We start from the raw sequence: 27,520 nt of genomic DNA, 5'->3' as shown, positions 1-27,520 counted from the left end.
ATATGTAGAGTGTTCCCTTACTTAAGCACCTATCAACAAGTAATAGTTGATTGCTGACCTTCGGAAAAGTTGAGTGAGAGAGAAAAGGGGGAAGGCAGATACAGAGGAAAAGAAGGAGGGAAAAAGAACGGAATAAAGGAAGGTGGTCATGCTGGAATCTCTTCTATGTCCTCAACATAAACTACTGAAGCTGGTAACTACTTGCCTGCTTTCCTTTAAAAACAATCTCCATTGCATCCTCTACCTTTCATAAAAGCAATCATCTAGGAAGCAAATTACCTTTACTTTTTCCTCCAATGGATGGGATCCTTTTCAACCAGTCAGAAAAATACTGAAGGATTTTATTACTTTAAGAAAAAAACAACTTCTGACTAAAAAGGGAATAGCAATAGTCGCACAGCTCTTTCTCAGCCTGCAGCAGCTTTGTCTTCCAAAGGCCAGGGTTTCAAGAATTTGGTCTATACCCCGTTGCTCTTGCCCTCACCCCAAACTCTTCATCTGATCCAACGGTGTGAGATCTTATTTATTTATTTATTTTAGCAATCAATATATGCTAATTGAATATTCTTTTTTTGTATTAATATTTTTTACATTTTTTTAAGTTCTGGGGTACATGTGCAGAACGTGCAGGTTGGTTACATAGGTACGCACGTGCCATGGTGGTTTGCTGTATCCGTCGACCTGTCATCTACATTAGGTATTTCTCCTAATGCTATCCCTCCCCTAATCCCCTACCCCTCAACAAGCCCTGGTGTGTGATGTTTCCCTCCCTGTGTCCATGTGTTCTCATTGTTCAACTCCCACTTATGAGTGAGAACATGTGGTGTTTGGTTTTCTGTTCCTGTGACAGTTTGCTCAGAATGATGGTTTCCAGCTTCATCCATGTCCCTGCAAAGGACATGAACTCATTCTTTTTTATGGCTGCACAGTATTCCATGGTGTATAGGTAACACACTTCATTTATCCAGTCTATCATTGATGGGCATTCGGGTTGGTTCCAAGTTTTTGCTATTGTGAATAGTGCTGCAATAAACATACGTGTGCATGTGTCTTTATAGCAGAATGATTTATAATCCTTTGGGTATATACCCAGTAATGGAATTGCTGGGTCAAATGGTTATTTCTAGTTCTAGATCCTTGAGGAATCGCCACACTGTCTTCCACAATGGTTGAACTAATTTACACTTCTACCAACAGTGTAAAAGCATTCCTATTTCTCCACATCCTCTCCAGCATCTGTTGTTTCCTGACTTTTTAATGATCACCATTCTAACTGGCATGAGATGGTATCTCATTGTGTTTTGATTTGCATTTCTCTAATCATCAGTGATGACAAGCTTTTGTTCATATGTTGGTTGGCCACATAAATGTCTTCTTTCGAGTAGTGTCTGTTCATATCCTTTGCCCACTTTTTGATGAGGTTGTTTTCTTCTTGTAAAATTGTTTAAGTTCCTTGTAGATTCTGGATATTAGCCCTTTGACAGATGGATAGATTGCAAAAATTTTCTCCCATTCTGTAGGCTGCCTGTTCACTCTAATGATAGTTTCTTTTGCTGTGCAGAAGCTTTTTAGTTTAATTAAATCCCATTTGTGAATTTTGGTTTTTGTTGCCATTGCTTTTGGTGTTTTAGACATGAATTATTTGCCCATGCCTATGTCCTAAATGATATTGCCTAGGTTTTCTTCCAGGGTTTTTATGGTTTTACAGTTTTAGGGTTTTTACGGTTTTTTGGTCTCATGTTTAAGTCTTTAATCCATCTTGAGTTAATTTTTGTATAAAGTGTAAGGAAGGGGTCCAGTTTCAGTTTTCTGCATATGGCTAGCCAGTTTTCTCAACACCATTTATTAAATAGAGTCCTTTCCCCATTGCTTGCTTTTGTCAGGTTTGTCAAAGATCAGATGGCTGTAGATGTGTGGTGTTATTTCTGAGGCCTCTGTTCTGTTCCATTGCTCTATATCTCTGTCATGCTGTTTTGGTTACTGTAACCTTGTAGCATAGTTTGAAGTCAGGTAGCATGATGCCTCCAGCTTTGTTCTTTTCACTTAGGATTGCTTTGGCTATATAGGCTCTTTCTTGGCATTCCCTTTGAAAACCAGCACAAGACAAGGATGCCCTCTCTCACCACTCCTATTCAACATAGTATTGGAAGTTCTGGCCAGGGCAATCAGGAAAGATAAAGAAATAAAGGGTATTCAAATAGGAAGAGAGGAAGTCAAATTATCTCTGTTTGCAGATGACATGCTTGTGTATTCAGAAAACCCCATCATCTCAGCCCCAAATCTCCTTAAGCTGATAAGTAACTTCAGCAAAGTCTCAGGATACAAAATCAATGTGCAAAAATCATAAACATTCCTATACACCAGTAACAGACAAACAGAGAGCCAAATCATGAGTGAACTCCCATTCATAATTGCTACAGAGAGAATAAAATACCTAGGAATACAATTTACAAGGGATGTGAAGGACCTCTTCACGGAGAACTACAAACCACTGCCCAAGGAAATAAGAGAGGACACAAACAAATGGAAAAACATCCCATGCTCATGGATAGGAAGAATCAATATCGTGAAAACGGCCACACTGCCCAAAGTAATTTATAGGTTCAATGCTATCCCCATCAAGCTACCATTGACTTTCTTCACAGAATTAGGTGTTACTTCTTTAGCCATAGTGACATCTTCTTTTTTGGTCAGAAGAAGGCCGTGAGCTGGGTTTGGGAATGTACCTCACTTTGTTTAGTCGTAAGAAAGAATAGCCCTGACTAATCAAAGTCCTAGGCATTAAACGAAACTAGAAATTTTCCTCCAACCAAACAATAGCATTTGGCCTCAACTGCAAGAGATTGTTGTAAGCAAGTTCTCTAAAACCTTTAAGACTCTTTACAGAAAGCTCAGTAAAGTGGTTTCCTCCTCACTCCAATGTAATTTAGCTAAAGAAGGAAGAACGACTGCCAGTTAATTCAGCAAACATTACTAACTACCTTCTATCTTATGTTAATACTATTTGGATAGCATTTTACAATGTACAAATTGTTTTCAAATATATAAATATATATATATATATATATTTTGAGTCAAAGTCTTGTTCTGTCGCCAAGGCTGGGGTACAGTGGCACGGTCTTGGCTCACTGCAACTTCTACTTCCCGGGTTCAAGCAATTCTCCTGCTTCAGCCCAGTAGCTGGGACTGTAGGCGTGCCCCACCAAGTCCGGCTAATTTTTTTATTTTTAGAAGAGACGGGGGTTTCATTATGTTGGCCAGGTTGGTCTCAAACTCCTGACCTCAAGTGATCCACCCACCTAAGCCTCTCAAAGTTCTAGGATTACAGGCATGAGCCACACCACCCGGCTATATGATCTCACTTGCTCCTCACTGTAAGCCTGTAAAGAAGGTATTAATAGCTCCATTGTTCAAAGATGAGCAAAATGAAAATCAGAGAAGTTATGTGATTTGCCCAAGATCACATAGCTAGTAAAGCAACAGAACCAAGTTCCAAAGTCAGGTCTTCTGACTACGAATCCAGTGATGTTCCAGTGTCCCAGATATTATAATAAATGCTGTGGGACTTTCTTAAAATGAGTATACATGGTCACTGTCTTCTACAAGTTTACCATTCCCTTTGACTCTAAATAAGCCCCCACATTTATTCTTATATTCTGATGAAAGAGGTTCAGCAAGTAAAGACTGTAACTAAAAAGATTAGCTTGGGAATACAAATCAGGAAAGGGCTGGGAGATCATGGAAGCTACCAGAGAAGAGGAAGCGGGCTCTAAAACAGAAATCTGATCACGTCACCTGTAGTGTTATAAGGAAGGAACTATTAAAATAATGAGATTATTTAATAAGAAACTCAGATGATACACACAAAAAGTTATGATTATAAAGGACTTAATACTGATGAAATCTTTCAGAGATACAGAGCACTGCTTTCACCCCTAGCAGCTGGATTTGAAACTCCTGACTGCTGCAGTCATTTCCATTAAGATGGGATACACTTTTTCTGTTTTTTTTTTTTTCTTTCCACATTTGTTGTGTAATGTAAGGAAAAAGTATGAAAGAATCACCATTTTGTTGAATTTTTGTTCATTTCAAATTGGAGTATGATTTGAATTGGAGCCTGAAGGAAATATGTGACATTGTTACATTATAATTTTCTTAAAAATGATCTCATTTAAAAATAATTTTTACCAAGGTTTTCTCCATTCCCAATTCTAAACTTGGTTTAAGGTTAAATTATGCAAATATGTGAACATAACCCCACCTATGAAAATAGAAGCGAGAAGCAAAATTTGATTACATTTACGGTAATTCACTTTTTAAGATAAGGCAACTATTCCTTACAGTGGGACACACCTGTTAACAGACATAACTTTCCATTTGTCTAAAAATGTGATAGCATAAAGAAAAAACAAGTATCTAAGGTGACAGATTTATCAATTACCTTGATTTCATTATGTGAATATATCAAATAATCACATGTACCTGAAAATATGTACATCTAATACGTATCAATTAAAAATGTTTTTTAAATAAAGTAAATCAAGAAAAAAAAGAAAGCACCAAATCAAATGATTGAATGACCTAAAAATCATTAAAAAACACAGGGTTAGGAATTTTGTATGTAATTAAACCGGACTAGAATATAGCAATGTATGTCAAGAAGAAAATGTATAGAACATTAAAAAGTAACAGAAAAAAAAGAATGAAAAGATACAAGGTATAAACATAGTTATTATTTGGGCAAGTGTTTAACTGCAGATATATATTAAAAAATAATTCAGCTTCTCCTTGTCAAAAATGGAGAACATCTGAAATTTTTCTAAGCAAAGAGAATGGTATTTACAAAGGAACTTTTTTTGGAGATGAATCTATCCTATGTATTGCTTCCAAATATTCCAGAAAAGATAATATTTGAAGGTAAGAGCTTGATTAGGAGACTTAACATAATCCAGAAAGGAAGTGATGAAGAACTGAGCTAGGATGGTAGCAGAGAGACTGAAAAGGATGAGGACTAAATAGTATCTTGCTGACTGACTCACGGCCTGTTTGTTTAAGGATGTATCCCCTCCACTGCACACTATAACCAGATACGTCCTTTAAAAAAAAAAAAAAAAAAATACTGATTTGGAAACCAGATGTTCAAAAATTTCATCACATTGAAATTCAAGACTTTCCATAATCTGATTACTAACTCTCTAACCTGAGCTTTTATTTCCCTCCAACATAAATTCTCCATCCATCTAGGATATTGCCTATACTATTCACAAAACAAGCTACTCCTTAATACTTGCCTTCATTTGTTTGTTTTTGTTGTTAACCTCACTAAGAATGTCCTCTGTCTTCCAAAAACATAATCAAATCCTCTTCTTCAGGGCTCATGTCAACCCCATCTCATGAGTAAATTCTCAGTCATCCTCGCTAACACTTACCTATTGCTTCTCTCAACTTCTATGGCAGCTACTTTCTACAGAATTCATTTTGGCAATTAATCCCATTTTTCCTCCCATTGCTATATGTTCTATGTGAATGTCTTCCATAGTCAATGACAAATTCTCACATATAAAAATTTTATTATATACTCCTTTCACTATCAGGTATGGGTATAATGATCAATCAACACTTCAAAAGTGAATTATTCTGATCTCTCATAATTCATGTACATTTATATAGTATACACTTACATAGCTTACAGCTTTTCTAGAATTACAAGGTTACTATTCTAGGTTGTATAATCTGTTACACAAGACTAAGAATCAAGTCATAAGTTTTTTCTGTATCCCCATGTATTAGAAGCATTAATAGGAATCAACTGACTTTTCTACCTATTTAAAATCTCTGTAAATAATATTTAAAGTTTTTTTTTTTTTTTTTTTTTTAAAGGCACAGGGTCTCTCTATGTTGCCCAGGCTGGTCTCAAATGATCCTCCCACCTTAGCCACCCAAGTAGCTGGGATGAGATAAAGATGTTCGTTAGTAGGTTTAAGTCCCATAAATTCCTTACTTTCAAAGAGAGAAAAGTAGGTTAGAGAGTAAATATTTTGCTCATGCACAGTGGCTCACGCCTATAATCCTAGCACTTTGGGAGGCCAAGGTGTGGATCACTTGATGAGTCCAGGAGTTCAAGACCAGCCTGAACAAATGGTGAAACCTTGTCTTTATAAAAAACTGGCCAGGTGAGGTGGCATGCAACTGTAGTCCCCACTACTCAGGAGGCTGAGGTGAGAGATCACTTAAGCTTGGGAGATTCAGGCTAGAGAGAGCTGTAATTGTGCCACTGTACTCTAGCCTGAGTGATAGAGTGAGATCTTGTCTTAAAAAAAACAAAGTTAAAGAAGAAAGAAAAAAAGTAAATATTTCATTTCATCTTTTAAAATTGGGCTTACAAATGCAGAATGACCTATATTTTAAGAAGGGACTGAAGAAAGGTTTCAGAGAAGAAAAGAATATTGTCAGGATGAGGCAATATTTGCAGCACAGAATAAGGCAGAACTCTAGGAGAGGCTTCTTACGACACAGGCTGGCACTTCTCCCATCCCACCACAGAGAGTAAGAAGGAATTCATCAGAAGCAGCATAAGCCCCAGACATACGGGCAAATGCACATGTCCTCCATGTGGGAACTATTCCCACTTTGGCACTGAGCAAGCTAGTAAACTCAAGAGAAGTTCATATAAATTGTCAAAATGTTAGCAAGACCATGACTCCTGGATAGACAAACTGTTTTACTCAAAGTAAAATAAAATGCAGCCCTGAGACAATGTATGTATCCTATATTATCTTTTAAAGTGCATGTTTCTTGTGTATAGATTATCTCAATCTACAATCCTCAGAAATCCATCAAACAATAATTTTGATTAGAGATGTACTATGCTTGCAAACCCTTGTTTTTACTTACATTTCTGTAGCATTACATTGGCAGCTACACATGAATAGTTCATATGTGATCCACCCAAAGAAGGGTGAACATCAAATCCTGCTATCCACATTCTGTAGGGCTTGTGGAGTTTCCATTCTCCACGCCAAGATACCTAGTAATTTAAGTGTTGGAAATGGGGCCCAAAATCAGGTCTCATCACTGTAAATCTACAAAAAATGTCATAATATGGGGGTGGGGGAGGGGAGTAATATTTAAATGATAGTCAAGACATGTGAGTTTTATTCTTGATACTTAACTACCACTACCTAGTAAGGCAACCTTAAAAAGATCACTGAATTTCTAAAGGCTTCATTTTTCTCACCTAAAAAAGGAGAAATCTGGACTAGATGTTTCAGACATTCACTTAAAAACAGTTATTAAGTCATAAAATACAGGCACTAGGAGATATGAGATAAATAAGACTAAGTTCTTTCTCCTAAAATAACTTGCTGGTCAGTGAATGAGACATGCACAGGAACAAGATAACCAAGAAACAACGTGTTAACAACAGAAGACAATAGATTTTAAAAGGGCAGAGAGGAGTAATTTAGCAAGGAATAGGGACGGGAATTAAAATCTGAATTAAGTCTTAGAAGACAGAAAATTGTGCAGGCAAACAGAGGACCAAAGGACATTCCAATCAAAAGGAACAGCACAAACAAAGCCTCAGAGTGGAAAAGCAGCAGAGGCTCTAACGGGAATTATAAACAGTTCAGTATTGTTGATACATAATTGTAGAGCAGAAGAGAGATGTTGCAAGCGTTGAAAGTAGAGGCCAGATTGAAGAGATCTATGATGTATTAAGGAAGCTTAACTTTATCCAGTAGGCAATGATGATCCAAGGCAGGGCTTTCACAGGGGAATGGCATAGTTATGATATAATTTTAGAAAGATCGCTTTGACACCCATGTGAAGAAAGAGTATGAGTGGTACAAACTAGAAATAGAGAAGCTAGTTAAGAATCTACAGCAGATATGATGAGGCCTCATTCTGGGGTGATTACAGAAAAGGATAATAGGTTCAAAAAATATGCAAAATCAGCAGGACTAGAAATGGATTGGGAGTGGGGTAAAAATGTGAAGGAGAAAAAAAGGCATGGAAAGGATCCATGTTTTTGATCAGGCAGAGACAGAACTCAGATACTGAGTATAAAGGAAGAAACAGACAAAACTATCTTGAGTTTAGCTTAGGACACACCTGGTCAAAAAATATCTAGGTATAGATGTCCAACAGCCAACTGAACAGAGTAACCTAATGCTCAGGAGAGAGGCCCAGTCTAGAAATTTAAGTGTGGGAGTAAGCTGCAGAGAAGGTTGTAACTGAAATCCCAAAAGTCAAGGTGTCCGCGCAAGGGAAGGTACAAAGTGTGAAGGGTCTTCCACCAGAACCCTGGTAAATAGCAGAATTGTGCGTTAGCCTAAGGGGTGGGGGGACAGGAGAGAGGTACACCCCAGAACACAGTGATGAGAGTAGTCACTCCGAGAAGGAGACGTATATCAACAGTATAAAATGCAGCCCAGACACAAATCCAGGAAAAATAAGAACTGAAAAATGTCTACTAGATTTACTGACAGGGTTCATGACATGATCTCCCAAAAGACAGCACCTTAGCATTTGAGAAAACAGCAAAAGCAGGAAGGTCATTCTTACCCTCCTCTCATCCTTCTCACCTGAGACAGGTCATAAAACTTGGCAATAATTTTTTTACCTTCCCCTGAAATACGTCATAAGATCCCCATATGAGAGATATCCACCCTATACCCAGAGGAAAGGAATAACCTTATTTCTGAAGAAACAGGGACAGAGAAAAGAATCTGACAAACAAGACTTACTAAGTTCCCTTCAGTTTATTACCATTATAATGCCTTAGTCCCTGTGACTATCTACCTCTTCATCAACCCTAAGCATAAAAATACACAAGTTTGGCCAGGCATGGTGGCTCACTCCTGTAATTCCAGCACTTTGGGAAGCTGAGACAGGTGGATTACCTGAGGTCAGGAGTTTGAGACCAGCCTGGCCAATATGGTGAAACCCCATCTCTACTAAAAAAAAAAAAAACACAAAAATTAGCCAGGCATGGTGGTGTGCGCCTGTAATCCCAACTACTTGGGAGGCTCCAGGCGACAGAGTGAGACTATCTTAAAAAAAAAAAAAAAAAACAGTTTATGTGTGTTTGTTTGGGTCTTCAATTCCAAAGGCTGCATTGTCACATAAAAGTTTTATTACTTAAATTTTGTGTTATTCTCTTGTTCATCTTCCTTTTGTTATAGGAGCCTCAGCCATGAACCTAAAATGGGAAGAAAAGATATTCCTCTTCCCCTACATTAGCAATTAACTGGTCACTCAATAATTTATTATAAGTAGTTTCAATCAAGTGAGTAAGGGAGGAAGCTAGACTGCAGTGAGATACGAAGTGAAAACAATGAGTATAAGACTAGCTTTTTGAAAAACTTAAATCAGGAGGGAAGCAATTCAAAATTTAATTAAGATTGGAAGTTCTGAAGCCCCTTACAGTTCTCATACTCTGTTTTTTTCCATATAGATAAAAAGCCTATTTTTGTAAAATTTCATTAAAACCCATATTGATTAAATATGAAATAATATCTTTAATTATCAGAAAAACAAGGGACTCGAATTGTAGCTAGCAAAGGGATATATATGTATATATGTATATACATATATGTATATATACGTGTGTATATATATAAAAAAACATTTCCCAACATATCTTAGAAATACCTTGTAAAATTATCTTTTTAAAAATGTACTAAAGGGGGCTAGGGCAAAGGGAAAAGCAACAGTGAAGTAACCCTCTCTTGCACCAACTGTTCCTTCCTTAATTCCTCATAAAGACATTCTTCATTGCCCTCTGCCTAGAATATCCTTCTTCTCTGTTTTAATTTGCTTAACTCCTACTCACTCTTCAAGGACCTGCTCAAAGTCCACCTCAGAGAATTACAGAATGTCAGGGACAAAAAGGGCCTTACAAATCCACTGAATCCAAATGTTTCTAACATGCTGACGAAGAAACTAAATAAAGATCAAAGTTTCAGAGAATAACCTGCCCAAGGTCCTATTACGTGTAGCTTAAGGCCAGGTTGGAATTTGAACTTCTTCAACTAGTACCCATTTCAGTAGACCCATTACTTCCTCACGTAATTGTTATTTACAGAATTTAAGACTGCAGTAAGTCAAGCGCTAGTGATAATCAATTTTTAAAAATTTATTTAGTGTAACATCCATGTTACTAATACTTTTGAAAACTAAGGAGCTGACCTACAACTTACTTGTTAGTTTGAGTCAACTACCTACAGCTACTTGATTATACAAGATTACAGATGTCAAATAATATTTATTTCGTGGATAAATAAGCTGACTGTCAGTCACTAAATAGGATCCTTCCCCAAGAGTGCAGCATTTATTTCAGCCTCTGCCAGTGGAAGTGTTGGAGCAGATGTTGGCAGACTGTGACATACAGTATGTCTTTAAAACTCGTTGGGGTGTGAAATTTCATAAGGTCAAAAAATGCTGCATTTTGATCAGCAGATACAAGAATTCTGTACTTTTATAAATTATTTCAGAAAAACCAATAACATTTGCTAGTAAAACAGATAAACTAAAAAGCTACACTGGCTTTAGGTAGGACATTGAGATAATATATGCTGCTTGTGTTCTAAAAACTAATTTCTATCACTTTAAAGCAAATGCTCACCCAAAAAGTCTTTAAAATGAAAATGTGCTCTTAAGTCAATACAAAATACAAGATATTATTTCAGTTGACAATAGGGTTTAAAAAATAATTTTCTATTGAAAGAAAGCCATTATTATCTAATGAGCATTTTGGTGGAAAAGAAGATGTTTTTCTTAACACACATACTTCACAGTGATCTCATTTAAAAAAATATCTATATAAGAATCCACTGATATAAACAGAGAAAGACTGTTTTTTTTTTCTTAAGTTAGTATCCATATCGTTCAAATGACTTCACAAATCTTTTAACCCTTTGGTTTATTGTTTCATCTTTTTCTTTAAAAAAAAAAAAAAAAAAAAACAGTAGCCATTCTAACCCACTAACAAGGGCTAACCTGAATAAAACAATAGGAGTAAAAAAAGATCAGGGCTTTTATAATGGTAAAATAATAATACAAATAAAAATATTTGTAATATTCAAAGACTTGTTTTCTTGAATTTTTTGTTATATTATTGCATGTTTAGCTTCAAATATCCCTTATATCTTTTTTTCCCCAAATGTGGCTAATAGATAACATATAACCAAAATCAAAATTAAGGATATTATCTCAGTAAAGATTTTAGCTTATTAATACAGACTAGCCAGATCTTAACACAAGCTTATTTAACTTAACGTAATTTAAAACACTTTAACAAAGTGTTTTAACACTTTAACACTTTAACCAAGAACACTTTTACAAAGAAAGATTCTCTCATTGATTAATTAGTAAATTTGAAAAGTCAGAAGAGCCTGGTAATAACATAACAATAATAATCATTGTCATTATCATCATTGTCATGTTTCAGTTTATTTTGTGCTATGTTCATGCAAATACAAAATTTCTAAGTAAGTTTTAAACATTTTTGTTAGATATTTGTAAGGAAGAAAAATTTACTAACATAAAATCTACCCAGAAGATGATTTCTAACATAAATCACCTGTTTCTCATCACACAATCAAAAGAGCTAAGATTATGACAGGAAACTGATTAAAATGCATTAAGTACCACAACATCTTATAACCATGCTAAATCTAACAACCAAGTTCAAAGGTCCTTGTTTTTATTTTATAAAGAAAAACTTGAAGTATATATTTGGGGAATTATATTTATCACATTCAAGTTCTACATAAAAATATTGAATTCTACTGCATTGTATAAGACCAAATATTATCGATAACCTCTATGGTAAGGAACTGAAATTCTATCAAAGCTGAAAATTTCTCTATTAAATATAAACCCAAACTTTTTCACAGGTTTCTCATGTATCTTAAGATATTTGACACATAAAATCATAAAAATAAATAAATACAAGGTGAATCAACAATTATAATTAACTTACTTGCCACTGAAAAGTTGTTGAGGGGATAAGGTAAATCCACATCTTGAGGTTTCTCTTTATATCCTATGAATGAGCCATCTGTCTTCAGAAGGAAATATCTTGGCCTCCAGTTTTTTATATATTCTCCTACATGAGGAAAGCACGCATGTTAATGCTGAAAAAAATGAACAGCAGCTTTTATGCAAAAAATAAATTATGGTACAATATATGTCCTACAACACTGGCCTCCAAAAATTTAGTTACGCAATTTTCTTTTAACTTAGCTTACAAAAGAAAATACATAAGCCTACAATTAAGATTCAATAAAAACCCAAACATGCTTTGTTTTTAATGATTTCACACTTTGATAATTCATTTGCACCATTATTCCTTCAGAGAATCATCTGAGTACACATTTTGTTCAGTTTTTCATTTTATCAGATGGTTGTCAGAGCGTATTTTCAGCTGCTTTACAAAGCCTTGGTAAATCATCCACACAATATCAATGAATTTCCATTAAAAACACTTATCATAAGAGGGGCAAGAAATAGATGTTTCTCTTCCACTAATTGTGCCTTTTTTTCAAAAAAGAAAGAAAGAAGTCTATTTTCATTAATAAATCTTGACTATAACTTATTTAAGCAAAATTTTATTGTTCTTCATAGAAAAATAACCTTTTTGCAATGCTGTACTTAAGAAAACGAAAGAACATGGGTTAATAGGGCTTTAAACGATATGCAAACTCACACATACACAAACATAATAACTATTAATATATGGTATAGTGTCAAGTACATAACAGTCTATAAATGTATACTTTATTAGAACTTAATATAAGGTACCACCTAGCCACCAAAATACACATTTTTAGCAACCACACTACCATTTGCTTACCTACTAAAGGACAACTTCTAATTTTAAGCAACAGAGGTGCTCCATGATGCTACAAGAGCTAGAAGGCTATCTGGTATTGATTCGGTTCTCTACTGGTTATTTCTACCTGCTGATTAAATCTCAAATGCTTACGCAAAGAATTACAAAAAAATTGAAGACAGTTCAATTTTCCCTATAAATCAGCTTCTTCCTGTGACCCAAACTCAAACCCAACATCTGACGGTTCCCCTCATCACAGGTCATTACTGCCATCAAAATCTCTCTGACTGAGCCCAATCTAATTGAACCCTTAATATGTTATATCTACCCTTCTGTTAAAACTGTTTTTCCCCACTCCACTCATTCCCCCACTTCCATCCTAATGTATCTATCACCTCCAGATTAATCTTGTGTGTACCACTTTATCACTTTTCTGCTCAAAATATCCTGTGACTCCTTACTACTTACTGTAAAGTGCAGTCTCTTACCATAAAGTGTAATCCAAATATTTTACTATAAAAGGCACTCTGACTCCAACATGTATTTCAGATGTGGAATCATTCCTCTCAATCAGCAATTCTTAAACTTCTTATCTTAGAACTTCCTTATACCCTTAAATATTACTTACAGCACCAACAAATTTTGTAGATTTTTATCTATGTTTACTGTATTTAAAATTGAAATATTTTATAAATTTTTACTTCATTTGAAAATAAATTTATTACATATAACAAATAATACATTTTTATAAAAAATAACTATTTTCTAAAAAAAAAAAAAAAGAAAAACGCAAAGACTGGCACTGCTTTCCATTTTTATAAATCTATTTAATGTCTGGCTTAATAGAAGACAGCTGAATTTTCTTAACTGTTCCTGCCTTCAAACTGTTGCAGTATGTTGTTTTGGTTTAAATTTAGGGGGAAAAATCTGGTTCAAACAGATATGAAGCTGAAAAAGGGAAAAATATTCAGATAGTTATGGATATCATTCTTTGATACTACACCAGAATTCAACAAGGGATCGTTTCTAAAAGGTTAGTTGTAATGTAGAATTTGAAACTTTATCAATGAACTTTCTGTACTGTTATGTGAAAATCCATTGATCTATATTGGACTTTGAATGAATCTGTAACACTGTATATAATTGTATAACATTATGCATTGGTCACATAGAAAACACTGGCTTATCGTGCTATGCTGATCTTCCTAATGTTGACACATTTCATTATACAATCACATTTGTTATCAATACCAGTCTCATGAAAAAAGTAAACATTGGAAAGCTGACAAGCTCATGACAACAGATCTGTTTTCCCAAATTTAATCTTTGCTTAAAAGCTCAATTTCCATCAGTGACAGCATATACTGTCAGTTGTTTTCCTTGCAGTGATAATTCTCCACATGCCCAAGCTGGTACCTACCACTTAATGCTCACTCATGATTTATTAAACAAAAGAATAAATAGAGGATATGTAGATCAGTGTCTTCCACATAAGTATGTAAGGGCAAAAAAGAAATTTAAAGAAAAAAGAAAAAAAGTGATGCCCCTCTTCACTTCATTTTACTGAAAAAATACGGCCCTAATATTAATAAGCACATGACTTAATAAGCCAAATTTATAAAACTAGAATGCCTAATACACAATTCCCATGTTGAAAAATAAAACAATTCCTAATTGCTCTTATTTTTCCATTTCATTTATTCCCATATAAAATTCTAAATCATTAGGTATTAATTCTCCAGTTAATGACATATTTAGACTTCAAATGATGTACAGCAATAAGAGATTTATACTGGTAAATATGCTTTAACTCTGTCAAGGTAAATAACAATAGTTTACTAATTATACCAAAGATAAAATGAAACAAATCCATTTGAAAAATATAAAAGAAAACATGGAATAACACCATTTATTCTTATTTTAAAATAGTACTGAATACACTTATTCAAGAAATGTAAAATTAAAAGAAATCAAATTTTCAATTCTAAGCATAATTTTCCTCTATGTACATCCTCGGATGAAAAACACAAAAACATCATTATATAAATCTTATATCTTTTTTATTAAGCCAATTTTTTAATTTTTAAAATATTTTCTGTGATCTATAGCAGGACTTCTGGTTGCCAAAAAGCTATTTAAAAATAAATGTATTATGCATCCTTTAAACATAATATACTATGCCAAGACAGTGATATACTCACTCACATAGAAAAAAAATTTAAAGGTAAAAATTCCCCTTCTTGCTTAAAAAAAGTATCATTTCTCACAAACTTTCAAATAATTTTAAATTGAGTCAGTTAATCAACAATTATACTGTCATACAAAGCCAGAAGCAGACCTCAAACTTTCAATGAAGACTCCTGAATCTATTTTCTTGTCATTTTTCATCTATAATACGAATGAACTTTCTGAGAAGATGCTTAGAATGCATTCATTATTAATTTGTTACAGAGGCTGGACCAAAAAAAAAAAAAAGACAACTTAATAGAGCTTAATTCAAGCTTAATTCAAGTATTATACCAGCTTTCAGCTGCCTAACTGTTCAAAAAGGAACCGAACACTTCCGTCTGTAGCTCAGAAGTTGAGGCAGTGAGAGTTCAGATAAGGCACGTGTTGTCAGGTTGTTCTAAAATATGGACAGAAAGTCCTAGCTTTTATGAGGCTAAGTACCCAGAACAAAGTACCCTCCCTGCCACCAATCCTCTTAAGACGGACTGCTAAAAGTCAACCTTATATTTTAAACACAGAATTTGCATCTAAGTTTACACATGATGCATTAAACCCAAATTGCATCGTACTTTTATGTTTATGGTCCATAGGTTTCAACTAATTTAAAACACAACCTGGTTATAATGGAAAGTCTTGCCAAAAAAGAAGCATTTATGATGTGCCAAGTATCCCAAAGAGATTGTTCTATGGACACCCAATATACATCTAAATAGTAATGGATAGTCAAGATAAACCTTCAGCAAGCACAGCAATCACAACTGGTTAAGACTTTCAACCCAACCTCTTCTACTTTATATATATATATATATATATATGTATCTTAATGGGTGCTTCCACTTCCTTCTCACACTCTTTGGCTGGAAGCTATATCTATGTTGAAGTATGCTGTTATCAATACCAAAACAAATATGTTTCCCAACAAGGATTCTGGTATACTGGCTTCTGGTAGTGAGCTGAATGGTGGACCACTGAATGATGTATATACCCTAAACCCAGAACCTGTGAATATTACCTTATGGTAAAAAAAAGAATGAATATTACCTTATATGACAACACATGTGATTAACGATTACGGATTCTGAGAAGAGGGGCTTCCCCTGGAGAATTACCTGGGTAAGCCCTAAATCCAATTACAAATGTCCTTTTAAGAGTAAATTGAACACACAGAGAAAAGGAAGGGGAAATGTGGCCACAGAAGCAAAAATTGGAACTATGGGCCAAAAGCCAAGGAGCACCTGGAGCCACCAGAAGCAAGAAGAGAAGACGAGTGGGTTCTCCCCTGGAGCCTTCTCAGGGAGTGTGAACCTGCTCACACCTTGATTTGTAACTTCTGGCCTCCAGAATTGTGGCAGAATAAATTTCTGTTGTTTTATGCCACGCACTTTTTATTAATTTGTGACAGCAGTCCTAAGAAATACAGCTCCTAAAACTATGACCAATGGCTTGCTAACAGAGCCAAAAACTACTACTTATTCATTGAGTTCTTGGCATAGGACATGTACAGATTCACAGTTAGTACCTTCTGAATGCAAAGAGGAAAATCCACATCACTACTGTAAATGGTACAGAATCCTATTTGTGAATTATGAGGAAGGAAGAAACTGTTTGCTAGAATTCATGGTTTTACTTAGTCCTAATTAACTTCAGATTCTGGACCTTTGCCACCTTTCTTACTTCACTTAATAACGTATTCCCCGTAGTTTGTTAAAACAAACGATCTCAATGGTTTTGAGTAAATTCTGGCCATAGAAAACATCCTGAATTTGCACAGCTGAGTAAAAATACTGCATTATTTTGGAACTCAGGCTTAGTTTTTTTTTTTTTTTTTAGACAGAGTCTTGCTCTGTCACCAGGCTGGAGTGCAGTGGTGCGATCTTAGATCACTGCAACCTCCGCCTCCCAGGTTCAAGCAATTCTCCTGCCTCAGCCTCCCAAGTAGCTGAGATTACAGATGCACACCACCACAACCACCCATTTTTTGTATTTTCAGTAGAGACGAGGTTTCACCATGTTGGCCCGGATGGTCTCGATCGCTTGACCTCGTGATCCACCCGCCTCAGCATCCCAAAGTGGTGGCGTGAGTCACTGCACCCGGCCAGGCTGAGTCTTTAATAACAACCTGACATGGGACCTGGTATGAGTTTAGATTCATGCTCACTTTCCACCTAAAACATCTGAATAGGATATTCAAATAGATTGTCTTTATCATGGATTATATACATTCAAACCAGAGCTCACCAATAAAGTTGACAGTGTTCACTTCCTACCATTCACCTGATACATAAAACTGTATTTTTACTTAATAATCTTCAACCTAAATTAGTCCATATATAAAGATTTTATTTCATTATTCATCAACACTCTACTGAGAATCACATTTTGATTTTTTAAAAGCTGAAGTCTTAAGTGCCAAAGCAGAAGCCAAAACTGTATGTCTCTGGACTAAACAGTGATTAAAATGTGCAAATAGTCTTTCATCTAGACTAAGGAATATCTAGATTTGTTCAGACATGCAAATAGAAAGACTCTCAGAAATAATTCAGCCTTGTGACCTCACAAACAGATCATGTTGATGAATATTTGATTTCATTTTAAGGCTACATTGTGTTCCAGAACCTAGTTCCAATTCTAACTTCATGAAAGGTAGAAAGATGTGAGGTGAGCTGGGTATTGGTTGAGAATACTGAAGAAATACTCATCTCTACCTTCAACTGTCATGGACTATGCTAAAAACACAATCAGGTAGATTCACTGAGATGTAATTAAACAAATATAGATACAATCCAATTGAAAAGAACTCTATAAAACCATAGCACTGTTTTTCACAAATCCCATAAAATTCATTTGAAATTCATTTAGTTCATTTAGAATTCAACTAGAAACAACACAATCACCATTTTAAAAATATGCTTCTTACCTAAGATAAAATGCAAGAAAAAAGTCAAGACCCTAATTACCAAGAGTTGTTTAGCAAACAAAAATTCTAATTTTCCAACACAGGTGCTAGCTTTGTAAGACACCAATGCTCACTCACACTTGTTGTAACAGGCTTCAAAACTAATCACTGCATAAGGAAGACGGTGGGAGCATCCTCACATGTATGTCAGGAATAGATGTTACTGTGCTATCATAAAGCTAAAACAAGTATAAGCTTAGCTTTCCTCAGAATGCTGTATTTTAAATATTTAATTTTCATGTTTAATCACAAAGTCACAAACAAAGTTTTTACCATGTATGATTATTTGTCCTTATACCTCTCTGAGGGAAAAAAATGTATAGTTTTACCATGTATGATTATTTGTCCTTATCCATCTCTGAGGAAAAAAATCTATAGATTACATCTATACTTAATGCCTATGTTAATGAAAAAGTAACCTCTTTCGCAATCTTTATCATTTACAGAGGGAGCGAGTCGTAGAATTTATGCCAAAAAAAAAAAAGAAGTTGGCCATACTGTCAATGTGAAAAGCATGTGGTCACATTTTCAGAACAAAATAAATTTTAATTTAAACAAATGCTATGTAGTGTAACAAAAGGTACATCAAATTGTCGTGATCAATATGAGGTCAAAAAACTTCTCAAATTACCCTTCAGTTTCTTTCCCACTCAACCTCATCATTAAAATGCTCTAGGTAGAACAATGTAATGGTTAAGAAAAAGGATTCTGGAGTCACACAGCTTGGGTTTGAATCCTAATCATATCACTTATTAGATGCACGAACCTAACCTCTCTACATCTCAGTGTCCCCATCTGAAAAAACAGAAATCATAGTTTTTATCCACCGAAAGGGTTTTTGTAAGGACATAAAGTAAAAGCCCTTAGAACATTACCTGGCATATTTGAAGTATTTGATTTGTTATCAAATGATACTAATACCACTTACAATGCAATTTATAATCCATCCACAAACCACACATTAAATTTTCTACTAATCATGATTGCACTTATTCAGAAGTATTTACATAAATGAGGCAACAATTAATTTTTTAAAAAGTCTCTTTGGCTAGTGTCAGATATATAAAACATGTATCTTATGTAAAGAAATGAAGAGGTTATCCAACATCTAAACACAGTATTAATTCGGCTAATACTTTTACTTCTTTTGGATAACAGAGGGGTAAACTAGTCTTCCAAAGAGTAAAAGTCAGATTCTTCTGAATTTTTATAAATGATACACACAAATGTACAATACCATAAAAATATAAACATTTTATGATTTTCAAAGAGCAGCTTTAAATAAAAAAAAGCAGTTTTCAGTAAAAATAAATGTACATGCTTTAAGAAACTATCTTTGGCAATACTCCTTAAATAAAAGTCTTCATAAGTCAATTTTTACCTAAGACAAAAACAGATATAATGTTAATTTCAGCATAAAATCTATTTAATCTCATAATTCACAATGTAGTAAACATTTAGTTGCTTGCTGACAGACATCAAATTTTCACATATGAACTACCTAAAAGAATATGGCAAAATCTTTTCTACTAATGGATTTCATAATATTAGCACAAAAAATACTGACTATATAGTCCATAATTATGTGATATATCTTATCAGTAATACATTACAGTTACTGAAGAAATGCATGATGATAAATAAAAAACATTTGCAGTCTTTAAAATTATCAATTACAGTTTTATACAGAGGAGTACAATTGGCTCTAAGTGGACGCCTATTCATGTCTCTTGGGGAGTCAAAGAAATGTGCTTCTCACTCAACTTATCATAACCTTATTTTATTGACATCTTAAAAATAATCATGGGCCAGGCGTGGTTACTCCCTCCTGTAATCCCAGCACTTTGGGAGGCTGAGGCAGGCAGATCACTTGAGGCCAGTAGTTAGAGACCAGCCTGGCCAACATGGCGAGACCATCTCTACTAAAAATACAAAAATTTGTTGGGTGTGATGGCAAGCGCTTATAATCCCAGCTACTCGGGAGGCTGAGGCAGGAGAATCGCTTGAACCCGGGAAGCAGAGGTTGCAGTGAGCCGAGATCACGCCACTGCACTCCCAACCTCACCAACACAGTGAGACTCTGCCAAAAAAAAAAAAAAACCTGAAGATTTTTGTTTCTATTATCTACATTGCAATAAACTAGTGTAAGTTTTCAACTGCACAGGGACAATATGAAATGCAACTTTTTAAATAAAAGTAGGTCAGGCACAGTGGCTCCCACCTGTAATCCCAGCACTCTGAGAGGCCAAAGCAGGTGGATCACCTGAGGTAGGGAGTTCGAGACCAGCCTGGCCAACCTGGGGAAACCCCTCTCTACTAAAAATACAAATATCAGCTGGGCATAGTCGCGGGCGCCTGTAATCCCAGCTACTCGGGAGGCCGAGTAATGAGAATTGCTTGAACCCGGGAGGCAGACATTGTAGTGAGCCGAGATCGCGCCACTGCACTCCTGCCTGGGAGACAAGAGCGAGACTCCATCTCATAAAAAATAAAAATAAATAAAGTGATTTTGCATATTATAGGTACTTATTAAATATATATTGATTAGCTTTTCCAACTCCTGAAAACCTGGATTTTTAGGTTATCATTTATCTTTTACTGAGTCTTGAAACACGTTCTTTCCTTGCCCTCAAGCAACCTAGAGTGTTAAATTCTATTCTGATGTCTATGCAATGTCTTGAGCCGCTTGTCATCAACCAGCTTTGCGTGTGTGCTGATAGTCTGTGAAAACTGAGCAGTGTCTAAGCATTATGAACCCCTGCCCAGCTCGCTCATTTTAAGGTGCTGCTGCTCAAGAGCACGTAGATCAAAAAAGCCACTTTAAACATCTTCACTTAAAGGAAAACAGGCGAATAGTTATTCAATCAAAAATACTCAGTGAGTTTCAAAATATATACAAGCACTAAGAAGGCAGCAATAAATGATACAAGCATAGTCCCAGCCCTCGTGGAGCTTTAAGTCTAGTAGGCAGCTGTGGGAGGTGGAGAAGAAAAAGGGATGAGTTGACTGACTAAAATTGTAAGTGAAAATTTCTCCCATTTCTTTAACCAGTCTTAGTGATCCGGAATGTCATACTGGGGGATGGCAAGAGCCCCTATTCCTTGGCATTTCTAAATAGCATCTCAGGTGGATTCAGAAAAAGGTAGCCGATGACATTCGTTGGTTTGACGTATAACTGTGGGGAAGGGATTGGGAAGAATATCAGCGTAGGTTTCTTCAATTTGCTGCTATGTTGATTCCAAGATGAGGCACTGTACCCATTCCTCCTTGAAGCCTCATGATAACACAAGCAAAAGCATGGTAATAGGTTTATGATGCTTTCATCTAGAATAATAAATAACATATCTTTACGTTTCAGGTTTTAAGATATTGCCCATTCTTGTCTTTCTCACTGATTTCTGCATAATACTGATTAATACGGTCAGATTTGTAAACACCTGAATTTCTCTTTATGGTTATTTCACCCAGGTGAAATCGGGGTCATTGAGATGTTTGTCTGCTCTTGGACTGGTCAGTGTTGCCACTGCAACTGGCCGCATGGAAGGTGTTTACAATTTTTGTGATTTTTGTGTTGTGCTTCCAAGATGCCTTAAAGGCTTTCCAGATGTACCCACATTCCTCTGCTTTGCCACATATGTTCCTTCATGATTATTTTGAAAAGTATATTATTGTCAAGAAATTCTTATTCTAATGCATAATGCATGAACCTGTCATTTTTACATTAAGTATAGTTTTCACTTGATCTTAGCCAAAAGTCCGAGAAGCAATACTATAAAGTATAGTTTTCATATCTGCTTCCTAAAGAAAGCTGGTGTCCATGTTTTGCTTTGAAGCTGTTGCGATGACAGGAAAAATACCTATGCATTGCATACCAACCAAAAGATGTTAGAATGCCAACTTCTCTAAGATTTCAATATGGCTGGTTTCTTAGTACTTTTAACTGCTTTACAATTTTCTTTTGTTTTCCAGAAAACTGCATAATTACCATCTACCCTTAAGTATTCTGGTATTTGTTTCATGATATTCGGTAAATTGGTTAATCAAATCCTTGTTCTAGTTGTTTTTAGGAAACATTACCTTTTTAACCAAAGTGATGCTTTTATATTATTCTCTTAAACACAGTAACATCTTAATAGAGTTATAGTACCCAGTTTTACTCTAAGAGAAAAAGCAAGGTGAGTAAGGAAGGCACAGGGGCGTTGGGTGGAGACACAGAGAACAAAGCATGCCCACGGACTAGTCAACAGAAAGCATCCTGGCAATTTAATGAAGAATAAACCGTGACTGTAGTTTATACAGCAGTAGATATGTTGTGGAGAATTACTCAATCTATACTCAGCTTCCTGCTGGGTTAAATGTGAGCTAAATTATTATTTTGCTTACATTTACGCCCTTGTAGGTTGTGAAAGCAGAGCTTTCTTTTTAAAAAATCTGTTTTCTGCATTATAGCAAAGTTTCCAGTTCCACACACCGGATTTAACACAAAGTCATTCTTGCACTGTTTTCAAAAAGTATAGTCACAGAATTTTAAACTATTATAAATATAGACCAATTTAAAAAGATAATTTCATCAGAAACTTTAAAACTTCCTTATTGTAAATATTTCCCATTTTACCACCTTACACTAAATGTAATGTCACACATGGTGTATACACTGCAGTAAATAACCTCAGTGAATACCAAATGTGGAAGCAGTGAGTCCATAACACAAGCAACTACCACAGAGGTGGGCAATAACCATTAATTCAATGACTAAGTCAATCTACCATCATTTGAAATAAAGACTATCCTCCTGTCAGAAAAGCTCTCTCAAACAGAGAAGTCTCTCTATAACACAACCTCGTATGGCTCAATCCACTTTTCTGTTAGAACACACCTGATGGATATGACAAATAACAATAATGGTGCCTCACTACAGCAGTAACTGGGAGTTTGCAGAGAAGGCAGGCTGTAGTGCTTGTGTATCAGGAGGTGGCCTGTGCCATCTGAAAAAACTCTCAAGTGGTTCAACCCACCCATCCCACTCCTATACTAACATCAATGCTCTACAGAATAAAAACTAATAGGATTTTGTCTTAGACTCTTACCAATGAGTTTTTCCTCTATTAAAAGTCTAGTAGTATGGACCGTAAAATGACATTGCATCAAACCGAGAGCTTCGCTATTCTGAGGATGAATCCATGCCCTTCAAAACTCCTCTCTTTCCTCCTTTGTTTTCCTTAGACAATGTACTGATTGAGACTTGTGCCATAGCATGTTAAGTGGTGAAAGGAAGAAGTGGTAAGAACAAGGAAGAAAAGGAAATGAATGTCCTTAGTCAGGCACTGTGTTCAGGCTTCACTTACAGAGCCCTCTTCACAGCAACACTGAGAGACTGGTGCTGCAGTATTCTCACTTTTCACAGTTAACCATACTGAGGCTCTGAGACACTGGCACAAGCTAGTAAAGGACAGAGTTAAGATTCAAACAGTGGTTGGGAGCGCACACTCTCAAGCCAGACTGCCTGGGTTCAAATGCCAGTTCTGTCACTCACTAGTTGTGAGAGTGAGACAGTGAATGCCGTTTAATCTCTCTGGGTCTCAGCTTCCTCTTCTGGAAAATGGGGACAATAATAATGGAGAAATAAAGTTTGTAAAGCATGTAGAACAACATCTGCTCACCGCAAGCATTATGTAAGCATTTAACTAAATAAAACATCTCAGAGTGAGGCTAAGGAAACCAATCAAAGAAGAAAAGAGATTTAGTGAGTACCTGATATGCACGCTATGTAAGACTACACAAAAGTAACTAGAGTGTTTAAAATAAAATGGAATTTATTTAATTTGTCTAGACTATCACTATTGCACATGAGCTGAGCAAAGGAGGTACTGACTTTTTGTGGGTAACATTTATATTTCTGTTATTCACTTTGCTTATGTCCTGTCCTCATCCCTCATTATTACGAAGCATAATGAACTGAGTGTCACTTATGTTTAACTAATTGAAATCTCTAGTGAAAAACTGACAATACAACTGTCACAGAAATCACCTTTCTTAATTCAATAACAAGTAACCATAGGGCAAAAAAATCAAAAGCCTTCTACTGAATTTACTACTAAACGTTTCCATGTTTCTTTCAAATTATAAGACAGTTACTCCATACAGAAAGAAAAAAGGACACACCTCATGACTCCATTTTTTTTTTAATTTTAGATTCAGAAGGTACATGTGCAGGTTCGTTACATGGATATACAGCATGATGCGGAACACCTCATTATTTTGCCATCAGGCCTTCCCCACTCTTCCTTTCTTATTACAAAAATTAATCATCATTTAATCCCCAATACTCTGAATTCAAAGAAGTGTCAAGCCACACATCAATATTAGGCCTTTACCTCTATTTTAAAAACGTATGCTTTTATAAGTGCACAGGAATAACAGTATATTTCAACTTCTAGTATATTTATATATAGCCATTGCATATACAGCAAACTAAATTACTCTTGATTCATATTATATTTGAAAGATGTGATTATGCTTAAGTTTTTAAAACTGAAGGAATCCATGCCTCCATTTTAATGAATGCTGCTCTTTATTCAAAAGTGTGGCTTCAAATAATTTTGAATACTAGAATATCTGCTATCAAAGACAGAAAAAGTAAAACACACCCGCCAAGTAAAATCATCTTAACTTTTCCAGGTAATTTTATTATACTCTCTACGAACATACCTAATTTGACAATTTGTGGCCAGTCATGTTAACATTTTCTTAGAATAGAACTGAATGTGTTTAAATGATATCGTCGAATTGAAGGGCATGGATATATCTAACATTTTAAAAGAACAGAATAAATCAAAGAAATGCAACCACAAATCAAACACTATTTAATTACTCAAATAAGTAATTTTGAGCACTCTCCAAAGAAAGCTTATGGATAATATCAATAGAAAAGCTGCTTCTCAATGTGAAAAATGAATTTACTTACCTTGGCCCTCTGAGGGCAGTATTACCTAACACATAGACAGAAATTTCAGAAAACAATCTTTACCTATCATTCTAATAATAACAAAATTTTTAAAATGAAATGGGCATATTTGCTCATTATACATACATATTTCTTTCCTCATCATTATCTGTACCTCAATAAGCATAATAATGCTGTTTTCAAATGTTTCCAGTGACTCTGAAAGGAAAGATTTTTTTAAAACCAAGGCATCAAGGAAAATGCATGGAAGCATCAGTATCATTGAAGTCATCCAAAATACAATAAAATAAAGAAGTATGTAAGAATTTTACATTGCATAAATACTCTAAGTTCCTATTTTGCTCTCTGTAGAATAGTTTGTTTTTAAAAACTGCAGGACATCAAAATATACAATCTTTCAGTAATGACAAAGTCATTTGAGGAGAATAACAATTTAGTTCCAAAGTGTCTTATTAAAAGCAGTCAATACCAATACACTCGTTTGTTACAAATCACTCATTTATTAACGAAATATAATGCAAATGACAAACTGGCAATGTGGAGTTGAAGCACCCACTGAGTTTTCATAACTGATTCTTACACTAAGAATCTTTACGTAGCATAAGAATTATCCATTCTAGAATCTAAGTCAATCAATGTACACTGGGTGTTCTATTCCTTTTACTATTTCACAGAAAGGAAAAGTTTTCTAGCATTCACTTATCAAAGTTTTTTTCTGATATACAAAACACTGAGTAACTAACCCTATATAATCCAGTGGCATGATAGACCTTCAGTTTAAGAATCTAAAAAGTGCTAATCTTTATGTCAGAGTTTAACATATAAGTTAATTAGTAACTACCCAACTTTCCAGGTTCCACCACTTCTCTCACATAGAAAAACAAAAACAAAAACAAAAACAAAAAACCTAGCATTAAAAGAAAAAAAAAAGCCTCTATTGAAGGAAGACAAAAATTATTACAAGCAGGTAAACAGCAAATTTACTTTCAAACAGCAAGATCTCACATAGATGACACTGATTGCCATTTAGTAAAAATGTGTTTTTTTTAGGTTTTGTATTTACGTTTTCAAAAAAGTCCTTGCTTCTATAATTTCAAGTATAGTTCTCCACTCAGGAACTATGCCATTATCTAGCAAAACTTTGAGTAAATTAGATTTTTTAAATTTGAACTACTAGAATTAAACAGTTTTATTCTTTTTAAAGTATATATTATGAATATTTTAAGATCAAAACAATTTAAATTAAATTTCAAATCCTTTTTTACTAAAACAAAAGGTAAAAGGAACTAGCTTAACAGTTGAAAATACTACAAATTCAGGGAAGGGAAAGAAGGTCATTTTATAAAATTCTTTTCTATAATAAATATATATACTTACATTTAAATATCTCTTCAAAAAGATGCCAGGAAACAACAGCTGCTGTTCTATGCGTTCTTGCTTAAAAGTATAAAATTATGAACTTTGATGATGTGTTCCAGTCTCAAGCAAATAAATAACTTGCTTGGCCAAAAAAACAGACAAATTTCACGATTTATGCTTTTCCTGCCTTTGTATCTTAATCATCTTCTGTTCTAAAAAGCGCTATCACGTTTACTCACATCTTTAATCAGACTTTTTTCAACTAACACACATTAAAAAATTTAAGCCAAAACATTGAGCAAGATGCCTCAAAGAATATGTCAGACAGTGAAATACTCTGTTTTCAACATACTGGCCAATAGTTTTAAAAATTACTATTCATGCAGTATTTTGACGAGCCACAATTCAAATATACATTAAAGCTAGAAGTTTCTGAAGTTCTCTGAATTATCCTGAAAACACACCAAGTACAGTTCATTTATTTGTGAAAATGTCCTCACAGTTTCATCCTCATTTATGATACATTTCATAGGCTATGGATATTTCCACTTCTTTGCTACTGTAAGTTTTTTTTTTATAAAAAACAACAAAAATTATTTGTTTATAAATTTAGACTGTAACACTTAACTATCTGTCTAGAAATATTGGCATCCATCACCATGTGCCATTAAACATTAAAATATCCTTCTATGAAGCTACTAGCACTCCATTCAAAAGTGAGGGTTATTTTTCTAGTGTAATCAATTTATTCTTTTAAACCAAAATAGAAGTTCTTAGTCACTATACCCAGTCCTATGAACGACTCTTAAATACTAAATTAGGTAGCTCTCCTAGGTACAACATCCCTTGACTCATCATCCAGAATTATTGAGTAATATTTGCTAGCGTGAATGCCGGAAGAAAACAACAATTTGAAAAGAAAAATGTGAAGAACCATCACCTACATCTGAATGGGAATTAATCATACTCGAGTTTACTGACTTCCTCATGTCGACCAAAGCCATATCCTCTTTACTTCTCTAAGAAAACACTTCTGCTTATCTCAGCACTTTCATCCCTACATGAGCTTGATTAGTTTCTTCATCTGCAAAATAAAGAGTTGTGACAATCAAATAATGCTTTAAACCTCTGTGAGGAGAAGAAATATTATTTTTAGCTATGTGTTCCAAAGTCT

General features: G+C 34.9%; 1 protein-coding gene across 8 annotated transcripts in view; it reads right to left on the bottom strand.

The window, feature by feature from the left end:
- Window positions 1–27,520, bottom strand: part of AKT3 (AKT serine/threonine kinase 3) — a 373,403-nt gene that overhangs the window by 206,425 nt on the left and 139,458 nt on the right. For all 8 annotated transcript variants that reach the window (XR_002732370.3, XM_023216162.2, XM_023216163.3 and 5 more), the window contains exon 3: window positions 11,987–12,112. Coding sequence is in view for 7 of the 8 variants with exons in the window: in XM_023216162.2 (XP_023071930.1) it covers window positions 11,987–12,112 (126 nt within the window). In the remaining variant the exon portion in view is untranslated. The remainder of the gene's footprint in view (window positions 1–11,986; window positions 12,113–27,520) is intronic.

This window comes from Piliocolobus tephrosceles, chromosome 1 (genome assembly GCF_002776525.5).
Source record: "Piliocolobus tephrosceles isolate RC106 chromosome 1, ASM277652v3, whole genome shotgun sequence".
Lineage (NCBI taxonomy): Eukaryota > Metazoa > Chordata > Mammalia > Primates > Cercopithecidae > Piliocolobus > Piliocolobus tephrosceles.
The sequence above is the reverse complement of the archived record's forward strand: the minus strand, read 5'-3'. Positions and strand labels throughout refer to the sequence as shown.